Here is a 13,666-nt window from a genome sequence, read left to right on the forward strand (position 1 = left end):
TCGGTCCGCCCCTTCACGGACCCGTTCTCGGAGATAAACGCCCATGGAGATAGACGTTTTCATTCAATTATGCCCCTCCACATCAATGAGAAAGAAACTCAATACTATAGTTGTGGTCCAATGAATGCAGTCTGTATATTTTGCAATGCCAAACATTTTCACAATGAAACACCTTCTGACAACCTATTTACACAATGTTGTAGTAAGGGCAAAGTACAACTTCCAGAAATTAGGTACAATGAATTAATACAACAGCTTCTCTCCGGGGAACATGAATATTCAAAGAATTTTGTACAAAACATTAGGTCCAGTAATAGTTCCTTAGCTTTTGCCTCCATGGGAGCTAACATTGCATCACCACCAGGATATGGCCCTTAATGTTTTCGAATTAATGGTACTGTTTAGCATAGAACAGCAGCACTACATCCCCAAAATGACAATCAAAGACAATTTGCTCAATTATATATTCTTGATCCTGATGAAGCAACCGTTCAGAGACTACGAATCTCAACAAATGCACACATCAACCATACATTAATGAGACAAGCAATTTTTATGGCACGGGAAAATCCATTTGCAGAAATATGCAAGATGCTGTATGAAGTAGAAAATGAATGCATATGTGAAGCACAACGAAGAAGAATAGAACCTCCAACAGTTTCAATGGCCATTGTTCAAGATCGCAAAAACAATTCAAGACGATACAATGCCCCTAGAGCCAATGAGGTGGCTTTCATTTTTCAAAATATAGATGGGGAACCGAAACAAGCCAAATGAAGAAAACAAAACTGAGATAATCAGTGTGTTGGACCCCAATCTAGAACCAATGGTATATCCATTATTCTTTCCATATGGAGATCAGAGCTGGGGGATACATATTCCTTTGTCTAAACAACCAAAATGTATACTGTACCTCCGTTGCAAATCAAACAACCCAAGACTAAGAGTTATGCAAATGCAGTACTATGGGTACCGTTTGGCAATAAGAGACAAATTCAATCCTTTTCTTAGTGCAGGAAAACTAACGCAACAATATTTTGTGGATGCATATATTAAAACAGAGGCAAACAGACTTAATTATATTTGACAAAATCAAAAACTGTTTAAGAGTTGAAAAATAATCTGGGTTAATTGACCACCTTGCAAGTGAAGCTGCAAATGGAGGATTTATACCTGGCCAGGCATTTATTTTACCATCATCATTTGCTGGCAGCCCAAGAAATATGCATCAAAATTTTCAGGATGCAATAAAAATAGTTTGCAAATATGGCAAGCCAGATCTGCTCATTACTATGACCTGCAACCCAAGATGGGAAGAAATTACACAAAATCTAAAAAAAGGTCAGGCACCATGTTTCGACCTGACTTATTGACAAGGGTGTTTCATTTAAAACTAAAAGAGTTACTACACGATATATGCAAAAAACATATACTTGGTGTCCCTCTTGCAAAAATTCATGTAATTGAATTTCAAAAGAGTGGTTTACCTCACACTCATATATTAATTATCATGAAAGAGGAAGACAAGCCGAAAAGAAAGGAAATAATTGACAAAATCGTATGTGCTGAAATTCCTGAAATAACTTTCCACATCTCCATGCAACAGTTGCTAAACATATGATACATGGCCCATGCAGTGACCATAACTTAAATTATCCCTGCATGCATTATGGGAAGTGCTCTAAACAGTTTCCAAAACCATTCCAAAAAGAAACTATTGAAAACTGTGACGGATATCCTAAATACCGCAGAAGGGATTACAGCGTCGGTACACGCTTAAATGGAAAATTAATTAATAACAGTTGGGTAGTCCCTTATAACCATTACTTACTTTTAAAGTACAGTTCCCATATAAATGTGGAAGTATGTGCATCTATTAAAAGTGTCAAGTACTTCTTTAAATATGTCTATAAAGGACATGATTGTGCCAATGTGGTTATTACAGAGCACCAAACTTTACAACATGATGAAATTAAAACGTTTACTGACTCTAGATATGTTAGTGCTCCTGAAGCTGCATGGTGATTAAACGTTTTTGAAATGCATCACCAATCACATACTATCCAGAGATTGGAAGTACACTTACCAGATCAACAAAGCATTGTTTTTCACCCTAACGAAGTTGAGGCTGCAGTAGAAAGAGCCAGAACCAGGGACACCACTTTAACAGCATGGTTTAAACTTAATGCAGAAGATCATTTTGTATGTAGATATTCCTATGTACTATACTTTCGACAAAAGAGAATGAAAGTGGAAATGTAGAAAAGCAGAACATGACAAAACAATTGGGAGAATGTATGCAGCTCATTTTTCAGCGGACCCTGACCGTTACTGTGTAAGGCTAATTCTACTATACAAACCAGGGGCTATATCCTTTGAAGACTTAAAAACAGTTGCATGTGTTCTTTATAATACATTTCAAGATGCAGCCAAGAAAATGGGGCTCATTGACGATGAAGCTCTGTGGGAGAACACCTTAGACAATGTACTCACATGCAGCATGCCACAGCAAATCAGACACGTTTTTGCATACATCAAATGCTTTCCAAATTTTCCAAAAATACAAACTTAATATGACACAAGATTTTCAACACATGGTTGCAAAGGTGATTGCTCAATTTGTGAACAATTGAGCCTTCAGAAAATCCAAGCTGTTCTGACTACACATGGCAAAAAACTTGAACACTTTGGTTTACCAACAGTCATCCACAGAATAGAAGATCCTAAACTTGCCTTCAATGTTGGAGATGAAAAGCAGAAAGCTGAACAAATGGTAGAAAAACTAAATAATGAACAAATGGAAGCATTTCATACTATACGTTCTGCCTGCAATACAAAAAACATAACCCACACGTGAATCTTCCTAGACGGTCTTGCTGGAAGTGGAAAAACATATATGTATAATACTATCCTGAGCTCCATCCGAGGAGATGGAGGAATTGCACTACCTGTTGCTTCTACAGGAATTGCTGCAAATCTCCTTCCAGGAGGACAAACACAGTTGAAGTTACCTGTTCCTCTACTGGAAACGTCAACATCAAGTATCAGATTAACATCAAATGATGCTTCCATCATTAGAGATGCTAAAATCCTTATTTGGGATGAGTCAACCATGGCACCCAGTATGGCACTTATTGCTGTAGATAGAATCCTCAAAGACATCATGAACAATCAGAAACCATTTGGCGGGAAAGTTCTTCTCCTTGGTGGATATTTTCGACAAATTCTACCAGTGGTACCACATGGTGATTGAGCTCACATTATTGAAGCCAGCATTAAGTTAAACTATAGGAAAACTTGAAATACTAAAATTAAACAACACCGTCCGCTCTGTAGACCCAGATTACAACAACTGGCTTATTACTTTAGCAGGCGGAAATCTTCCATGTCTAGATGGTTTCAAAGATATTATCAAAATCCCACAGAAGCACATTTGTGACGGCGATATAGTTAATGCCGTTTTGGGAGAAAAAATTACCTCAGATACTGTTTACAACTTTGCTAAAAAGGCTATTCTTTGCCCAAAAAATGCACATGTTGACAAGATAAATGAGGCTGTTCTAAATATTTTAGAAGGTGAGACAATTACTTATTTAAGTTCGGACTCCATTCATGACTCCAATGATGAGGAACATCAGTTTTATCCTGTAGAATTCCTTCATGAACAAACTCCAACTGGCATGCCTTGCCATAAACTGCATTTAAAAATTGGAGCCATAGAGGGGCATAATCGAATGTCGCCGGCGAAATAGATCACCAGTGATCTATTTTGGCAGCGGCGCAACAGCTGGTCGGAACCGTATTATCGAAAAAGATGGCCGGCCATCTTTTTTTTTCGATAATACGGTTTAGCCAGGCCAAATGCCAGAGTTCGCCGGGTTTCAGATCGCCGGTTTTGTTTTTCAGCGATAATGGGGAAAAAATGCCGGCCATCTCAAACCCAGCGAAATCCAAGGCATTTGGTCATGGAAGGAGCCAGCATTTGTAGTGCACTGGTCCCCCTGACATGTCAGGATACCAACCGGGCACCCTAGGGGGCACTTCTAAAAATGTTTAAAAAATACACAAATAGCTCCCAGGTGCATAGCTCCCTTACCTTGGGAGCTGAGCCCAACAAATCCCTCCCAAACCCACTCCCCACAACTCTACACCATTACCATAACCATTATGGGTGAAGGGGGGCACCTAGATGTGGGTAGAGTGGGATTTTGGGGGGTTTGGAGGGCTCAACACTTAGCACCACAAGCGTAACAGGTAGGGTGGGATGGACCTGGGTCTGCCTGCCTGAAGTACACTGCACCCATTAAAAACTGTTCCAAGGACCTGCATACTGCTGTCAGGGAGCTGGGTATGACATTTGAGGCTGGCATACAGGCTGGTAAAAAAAGATTTTAAATTTTTTTAGTGTGGGAGGGGGTTGGTGACCACTGAGGGAGTACGGGGAGGTCATCCCCCATTCCCTCCGGTGGTCATCTGGTGAGTTGGTACACCTTTTTGAGACTTGGTCATGAAAATAAAAAGACCAAGTAAACCCTGTGAAATACTGATTAACGCCGCTTTTTGTTTTCCATTGTCTGCAAAAGCCAGCCATCTGGTAGCCACGCCCATGTCCGCCCATGTCCTGCCTTTGCTTAACCGCCGACACGCCCCCTTGAACTTTCGCCGGCTTGACGACGGGAAAGAGGCGATGGTGTCAAAAAAGCCGCTTTCGATTATACCGATTTCACCACTTTTGCGAGATCGCCTGCGATCTCCCGATTTATTTCGGAAGATTGTTGGCGATCACTTTCGAAAATAAGCCTGATAATTATCCTACTCAGGAATTTAAATACTAAGCGAGGTTTATGTAACAGAACTCGCTTAATAGTAAAAGACTTAAAAACTAACCTCATTATTAGTCAAGTAATCACTGGGTCAACTACAGGGGGTACTGTTTTTATCCCACGTATTGAACTAACACTATCTAACACTGACCTCCCATTTACATTACGTCGAAAACAATTTCCTGTGAAATTGGCTTTTGCAATGACAATTAACAAGTCACAAGGACAAACATTTGAAAAAGTTGGCATTTTCCTCCCAGAACCAGTGTTTACACATGTATGCATGTAGCATGTAGCATTTTCAAGAGTTCAAAACTCTTCTGATGCAATTGTAAAAGTCATAGATGGTCCTGAACAAGGAAAGCTTTTCCCTCAATGTAACAAAGTTTTCACTAAAAATATTGTTTATAAAGAAATCTTGCAAATGTAAACAAGCATTATATTTCTAATACAAAATTTTAAATTTCTGCATATTCTTTAGCTTTTTGGAAATATACTATAAATAAAAATTAAAAAAAAACACAAAGATTAAAAAAGAAAAAAAAAGAAAACAATCCACATGTCATACCCCTGGACTATATTATTCATTATACACCCTTCCCAATTATTCTTTATCATCACAGCACATTCTTCCTAACAGTTCCCTTAAAATCATAATCGCCATTAGATGATAACCTTGCTAGCGCCCATTTCATTGGTTTGAGAAACGGGCCTTTTTTTACTATTGTCTTAATAAAAATAGAGTCAAATTATTGCGTTACAAAGGGAACTATCCCAGTAAACCTTTGGGATCTTTACAAAATTGCAAACAATCTTGAAAAAGATGTTAAAAAGTGATTATATCAGAGTTTATATCAGAGGAAACTCCTCCACTCTAATCGCAGGTTTAAGCATCGGGGTTCTTCTGTGTTTAATGAGAATATCCACAATTGTTTCCTCTGTATTAGCTTCCATGGAGGGGCATAATCGAACAGAAACGCCTATCTCCATGGACGTTTATCTCCGAGAACGGGTCCGTGAAGGGGCGGGCCGAACAGTATTTTGAAAAAAATGGACGTTTTTGAGCTGGGCGTTTGGTATTTTTTAGCGATAATGGAAACTAAAAACGCCCAACTCAAAAACGTCCTAATCTGAGCCATTTGGTCATGGGAGGGGCCACAATTCGTAGTACACTCGCCCCCTTGATATGCCAGGACACCAACTGGGCACCCTAGGTCAGTGGAGTGGACTTCAGAAAAAGCTCCCACATGCATAGCTCTCTTACCACGGGTGCTGAGCTCCCAACCCCCTCCCCCAAAACCCACTACCCACAAATGTACAACACTACCATAGCTCTTAGGGGTGAAGGGGGCACCTACATGTGGGTACAGTGGGTTTTGGAGGCCTCCCATTTACCAGCACAAGTGTTACAGGTAGGGGGGGATGGGCCTGGGTCCAACTGGCTGAAGTGCACTGCGGTACCCACTAAAAGTGCTCCAGGGACCTGCATACATGCAGGCCTCTAGGACTTGTTACTGCTGTATAACATTGGCACACCAGTTTACACCTGAAGACTAATCTCTCTGAAAATGTCCTTTATTGGAATAACCGTGTTTACTCACAGTTAACTGCAGATCATAGGTACTGCCCCACCACTGGCAACGAGTCTCCCTGGTACTGAGATTAGCAGGTCAGAGCTGGCAGAATGCTGTACAATGTCCTCTTTCAGCCACATTCAAGGTAAGAACTAAGTTCTCTAACGTGGCTAACACATGGAAGGGATCTAAAACTGGCTAACAAAAATGGCCTTTACATCATGGACTACCGGAAACACAACAGGGCACACTCTGACCCAGTAGGCAGGGGGGAAAGCACCATGGGAGTACAGGCTACCAACTACCAACATCGTGAGCATTTGCCACAAGCTAGTGGAATTACGGAGCCCACTACCCTACACCCACCACAATGCAATGCTGATGTGACCCTGTAGTGCACCCGAGAGCCACATCTGACCCAGGGAAAGGCTGTGAGAGGATCAAACATATTCTGCTGTCATGGAGGTGGGTACGGCATTTGAGGGCGGCATACAGGCTGGGAAAAAAGTTTTTAAAATGTTTTTTTTTGTGGGAGGGGGTTAGTGACCACTGGGGGAGTCCGGGGAGGTCATCCTCGATTCCCTCCAGTGGTCATCTGGTCAGTTGGGGCACTTTTTTGGGACTTGTTCGTGAAAAAAAAGGGTCCAAAAAAAGTGACCCAAAATCGCGGTAAAAATGCCTTTTTTTCGATTATCAGCTAAAGATGCCCATCTCTCCTCAGCTGCTAACCACGCCCCAGTCCTGCCTCCGACACACCTCTGACATGCCCCCGTCAACTTTATTCGTTTCCGCGATGGAGTGCAGTTGGAAACGTCCAAAATTGGCTTTCGATTATACTGATTTGGGCGCTTTTGCCAGAAAAACGCCCATCTCCCGATTTGGGTCAAAATATAGGTGTTTTTCTCTTTCGATTATAAGCAGGTAAGTGTGCCAGTGGAGTCTGCTGAGATCTGATCAACAGCTCAGACTTTGAGGGAAGAAAAACTATGCCCCATGGCAAGGCAATGTGACACAATCGGTGCTTCCAATCTGGATCTCTTCAAACAGCGTTTAAGTTCAGATAGGCGTTTTCGTAAAGGATGAGTAGTTTCTCCAACATAGATCTTTGGACAAGTACAAATAATCAAATAGTCAGATAAGCATATGGTGTTGGATTTCAAGAAAAACTTTTTGTGTGTTTCAAGGTGAATAAAGTAATCTCTTATTTCCAAAGTATTGTAGCACAGGAAGCACTGCGAACATCTTGTGTGGCTGTCTTTTGATATCCTTTTCTGAATGGTCTTGGAGATATCCATCCGACTTACAAGTTTCTTCAGCTTGGAATTTCTTGTGAAGGCAAAATGTAAATATGTCCGAGGAAAAGCAGGTGACACATTCAAAATGTTCCAATGCTTCTTGATAATTCTGGAAACTTTTTCAGTACTCGGGGTATACTTAAGGATGCAGGTCATAGAGTCATCTGTTTCCTTACTTGTAGATTTAGGAATAAACAATAAATCTCTGAGAACCGTGCTCTTGTGTAAGCTTTGTGGATAACTTGCTTAGGATAACCCTGCTTCTGAAGACGTGCTTTAAATGCTTTCGATTCATTTTTTAAGTCAGATAGATTAGTACAAATTCAACGAAATCTAAGAAATTGGGAATAGGGGAGGCTGCGTTTTAGAGATGGCGAATGGTCACTTGAAAAATGAAGGAACGTGTTCTGATCTGTTTCCTTTTTAAACACAGAGGTCATCAGACTATCATTCTGTTTCGAAATCAAAATATCCAAGAATATTTGAGTAGAGTGGTAGTTCAAAGTAAATTGTATCTTTGGGTGACATGTATTCAGCCAATCAAAAAATAGAAGCAGTCTTTCCTCTGTGCTGGTCCATAAAACAAACACGTCATTTATGAAGCGTACCCACATAGCTATAGATTCCCAGAATTGATTATGAAGGTTCCATTTTGTCTCAAAATCCTGCATAAATAGGTTCAACACTGAAGGGGCAAATGTGGCCCCCATCGCCACACCTGAGACGTGTTGAAAAAAGTTGTCTCTGTATTTGATAAAATTTTGTTTCAAAGCCAAATCAATCAATGATATAAGAAAAGAGGTGGAAATACAGTGGTTTGGTTCTGCTTCTAGCAGTTGAATATAGAGAACTTGAAGTGCCTCCATTTGAGGGATGGAAGTATAGAGTGCTTTGACGTCTAGAGTGACCAGAAAAGTGATCTTATGTAAATTCTGCACCGCACCCAGCTTTGTAAGGAAATCAGAAGAATCTCTAATATATGTGGGGCCTCTAGTCACTAGCAGTCTTAAAAAAGTATCCGCATTCACAGATAGAGGTTCCAATACTGAACCTACAGTCAACACAATCAGGCATCCAAGAGGTTTAGTTAAAGTCTTGTGAATAGCCCGACTTTACTGCTTCTTCTGTGATGCCCTTAAAATTGGAGTAGGATCTTTCTCAAGCTTAGTGTAATCTGTGGGGATCATAAGTTGGCGATACACTTCATTATCGTAATCCTCCATGTCCATAATGACCACTGCACCCCCCTTGTCTGCTTGACAAATCCTGATATTACAGTTGCTTCTAAGGTCATTTAGAATTTTTTTCTCATCTTTAGTCAAATTTTGATGTTGGTGAATAGGTTGAGTTGTATATTCTTCAACCTCCTTGATGATCAATGATTTAAATACAGACAAAGGGGGGGGGGGGGGGGCTCATAGGTACCGGGGGGATCCAGGTCGATTTATTCTATACTCTAGAGTTGGTGCTAGTAGAGAATTCATGTTCTGAGAAAAACTCTTTCAGATGTAAATTCCTAAAAAAACATTTTTATATCCACATTCTAAGAAATAAGGGGTTTTTTTTGGAGCCAGTGAAGATAAAACAACCCTTTGGTTTTCCTCAACCCTCGTTGTTACTAACGTTTCTCTGGGTTGGTGGTTGGGCTTTTTTCAGAGGCTTTTTTCCCCTTTTCTCAAATAAGTTGAATTGAATAACTAAAGATTTTAAATGCACCTCACAAAACAATAGTCTTACGAAAACATTTCATACAGGCATTCCATCCTAGATCCCTCATCCCCCACATACCCTCTGTTTATGTTGCAAAATTGGATTCTACATGGAATAAAGGTTTTTTTTTTTTATTGCTTAGCTCCTTCTCTCTAAAATGTTCTACCAAAGGATCTTCTCAATGAGGGCTCATTAACAAAATTTAAATCCTCATGAAAAACTCACCTGTTTTTGGAGGCTTTTGATGAGTGCATTGGTGGGGGTATGTCATCAGAGGTGTGAGTTTCCCAATACCTGCTTTGTTTGGCATTTGATTGTGTTTTTCTGTATACCTGACTCTCTTTGTATGAATGATCTCATTAGCTCTCTTTCCTCTTCTCTGTCAATTGATTTTGGCATTCTTTTCTATTTCTCCTTATACACCACTCTGAAATACTCTCAGAAAGTGTGATATTCAGGTGTAATCATCAACCATAAACCATTCTATTCCTGACATGGAGGGGCATAATCAAACGGGGCGCCCAAGTTTTCATGAGGGTGTCCTCGCAGGAAGGCCCCGCGAAGGGGCGGGGAAACCCGCATTATCGAAACAAGATGGGCGTCCATCTTTCATTTCGATAATACGGTCGGGGGCGCCCAAATCTCAACATTTAGGTCGACCTTAGAGATGGTCGTCTCCGGTTTTCAGCCATAATGGAAACCGAGGATGCCCATCTCAAAAACGACCAATCCAAGCCCTTTGGTCATGGGAGGAGCCAGAATTCATAGTGCACTGGTCCCCCTGACATGCCAGGACATCAACCGGGCACCCTAGGGTGCACTGCAGTGGATTTCACAAATTGCTCCCAGGTGCACAGCTGCCTTACTTCAACCCCCCCCCCCCAAAAAAAAACAAAAACCCACTCCCCACAACTGTACACCACTACCATAGCCCTAAGGTGTGAAGGGGGCACCTACATGTGGGTACAGTGGGTTTGTGGTGAGTTTTGGAGGACTCACATTTACCATCACAAGTGTAACAGGTAGGGGGGGATGGGCCTGTGTCCGCCTGCCTGAAGTGCACTGCACCCACTAAAACTGCTCCAGGGATCCGCATACTGCTGTCATGGAGCTGAGCATGACATTTGAGGCTGGCATAGAGGCTGGGAAAAAAAATGTTAAGTTTTTTTTTAGGGTGAGAGGGGGTTGGAGACCACTGGGGGAGTAAGGGGAGGTCATCCCCGATTCCCTCCGGTAGTCATTTGGTCAGTTCTGGCACCTTTTTGAGGCTTGGTGGTGAGAAAAAATGGACCAAGTAAAGTGGGCCAAGTGCTCGTCATGGATGCCCTTCTTTTTTTCCATTATCAGCCGAGGATACCCATCTCTTAATCATGCCCCAGTCCCGCCTTCGCTATGGTGCCGACACACCCCCGTGAACTTTGGTCGTCCCCGCAATAGAAAGCAGTTGAGGACGCCCAAAATCGGCTTTCAATTATGCCGATTTGGGTGACCCTGAGAGAAGGACACCCATCTTCCAATTTGTGTCAGAAGATGGGCACCCTTATCTTTCGATAATAAGCCTGATAGTGTACACTTGTGATAAACTGTAGGAGTTTCATCATCAGGCATCCCATTTTTATAAGGTCCTAAAAATTCTAGGTAATTAGACATGGATATTCTGTGTTGGACCATGTCCTGGCATGTGCACTGAATATCCAGGTCTGACCAGACATGTGCTGGATGCCAGGACTTATGCAACTCTTGGAAGATATTCAGTCAAATATCATCCAGGATCCACATAAGTGGATATATCTTTTTCCTCCTCTTTGCCATAATTCTCATCCCCATTCCATCTCTCTCCAATAAATTCAATCCCCCTACCCAACCCCCTTCCACAGATTCCAATTCCCCCCTTCTGACCCCCTCCAAAAGGTTTGACCCCCCCCCACCCGATACCCTCCAAGAAGTCTGATTCCCCCACTTTTTAGGTTTCCATGTTTCATGTCAGTCTTTTCACAGATGAATATTTTCCATTGTTTATAAAAACAAATGCTCATATTTTTAAAGTCTTCAGGAAAAGCTTGATGTTGTAGCAGATGCTACTGCAGCTATATCAGAATTAATGATAGCTCTATGCTCCTTGCCCTCATTAGTTTCAGCGTGGATATTGGCAGAGTGGTCCTACGTGAAAGGAAACTGGGAAATGCTGCAGATAAAGTAACAGCTTTCTTTTGTGAGCATACAAATTATTCAATGCCAATAAGAGACAATGGGAAACCATGATGAGAAATAGCCTTTCAAAGGCACTTTCCAACAAATTAAGATAACAAATTGAACTGAGTCTTCAAGCAAACAAATAAGCAAATACTTTACTTCTAATAGTCAGAGTGGAGGAGTAGCCTAGTGCAGGGGTAGGCAAATCCGGTCCTCGAGTGCCGCAGGCAGGTCAGGTTTTCAGGATATCCACAATGAATACGCATGAGATAGATTTGCAAACCATGGAGGCAGTGCTTGAAAATGTATCTCCTGCTTATTCATTGTGGATATCCTGAAAACCTGACCTGCCTGCGGCTCTCGAGGACCAGAGTTGCCTACCCCTGGCCTAGTGGATAAAGCACCAGGATGACAGCCAGCAAAGCCTGGTTCAAATTCTGCTGCTGCTGCTCCTTGTGATCTTGGGCAAGTCACTTAACTTTCAACTGCCTCAATTAAAAACTTAAGGCCCAATATTCATCCAGCAGTCATCATCATTTTGCTGACTGCCACTGGAATTATACCCAGAAATTCAATGCCAGGCCATGTCCAGCCTCCAGCATTAAAATTCCAGGTATATGGAGTCAGCAAAAACATAGCAGGTTAAGTGTGATTTTCAGCCTATGGCCAGAGCGGTACTATTAATTTCCGGGCTTTACGCTACGTCAGTTATGTTTCCAGCGCTGGGTACACAGCATCTTGGCAGATAATAGTTATATATTTAAATCTATTTATTAATTTCAATATTTAAACAAGCATTCTACTTGTACAGAAATACAACATTAAATATAAGCCGAAAAAAGAAGGAAAAAAAAAGGAAAATATCATGCATTATTATTCATAACATATCATTATATATATATTCAGCGTTTCCTTAAACCACTATTCGGGGACATAGTCAAAACTTGAGAAGAGTTATTTGTGGATTAACAACATATAATAAGGCTACACGTGTTGGCTTCACATGATTCTTATATTATCTCAGTTGTTTAGTATCTGGAAAGGATTTCAACTGTTATTGAAGAAAAAATGAATATTTAGTTTCAGCAAATTGGACCAAGCAATTACAGGGATATGCAAGGGAAAATGTCCCTCCCAGTTTCAGAACTTCTTGTTTCATTTTCAAAAAAGCTTTCCTCCTGTCTTGGGTCTGTCGAGTAACATCGGGATAAATCCAGATTTTCTCCCCATAAAAAGGGGTCTTTGACAATTTAAAGTAAAGTCTCAAGATCACATTTAAGTCCTGTTCAAACACAAATGTAATTATCAAAGTGGCTCTGATAGTTATTATTTCAGTTGATTGCTCCAAAAAAGCAGAAATATTATCAACATCAATATTAGGCTGTTCATTTACACATTCATATTGTCCCTCTTTCATAGCTGTTTTTTGCGGTATATAATATAGCTTTGTTATAGGAGGAATAGTTTCTTTAGGCATTTTTAAATTTTCTATCAGGAATTTCTTAATCAATAGGTAACATTTCAGAAATTTTAGGAAAATTCAATATTCGTAAATTCAGCCGTCTATTATAATTTTCTATCTGTTCAATTCTTCTGTTCAGCACAATCTTATCTTTAGCCACTGCTGCTTTAAAACTTTTCAAATGTTCCAGTTCTTTTCCCATTTGAGTTTCTCTTATAATTAAGTCCTTTTTCAAAACCTCCACATTGTTAACCAGTTCATCAAACTTGAGGGATAAAGCATTTACCTCAGCAGAAGATTTTTGTAATGTAGAGTCCATTTTGTTAAGTTTAAGCCAAATCTCTTCTAGATTAACCTCCGTGTTACTTACAGAGGTCTCAGGTGTCTTTAATGCCTCTGACTCCAAGAACTGACCCGACAGATTTAGAGGATGGGATATACCAGTGGGTGAAGAATGGGAATGTCATGAGAGTTCCACTTAGCAATGCCTGTACCTTATAGATGTCACGGTCTGGTCTGTGGCGGGCAGGCAGGAACTGCACACCACTGAAGATGAATGAGTTCCAAAGTCCTAGCTCATAAGAACTATGGACGACAAATGAACCCCAG

The 13,666-nt window shown here is 40.9% G+C and overlaps 1 protein-coding gene across 1 annotated transcript; it reads left to right on the forward strand.

The window, feature by feature from the left end:
• The first annotated feature begins 537 nt into the window (after nt 1-537).
• On the forward strand, nt 538-2,025 carry LOC115462015. Its single transcript, XM_030192063.1, is given in 4 exon segments — nt 538-726; nt 1,182-1,349; nt 1,352-1,577; nt 1,580-2,025. Coding segments are annotated over 4 exon segments (1,029 nt in total).
• Nucleotides 2,026-13,666: the final 11,641 nt, after the last annotated feature.

Source organism: Microcaecilia unicolor, chromosome 2 (genome assembly GCF_901765095.1).
Source record: "Microcaecilia unicolor chromosome 2, aMicUni1.1, whole genome shotgun sequence".
NCBI classification, from domain to species: Eukaryota; Metazoa; Chordata; class Amphibia; order Gymnophiona; family Siphonopidae; genus Microcaecilia; species Microcaecilia unicolor.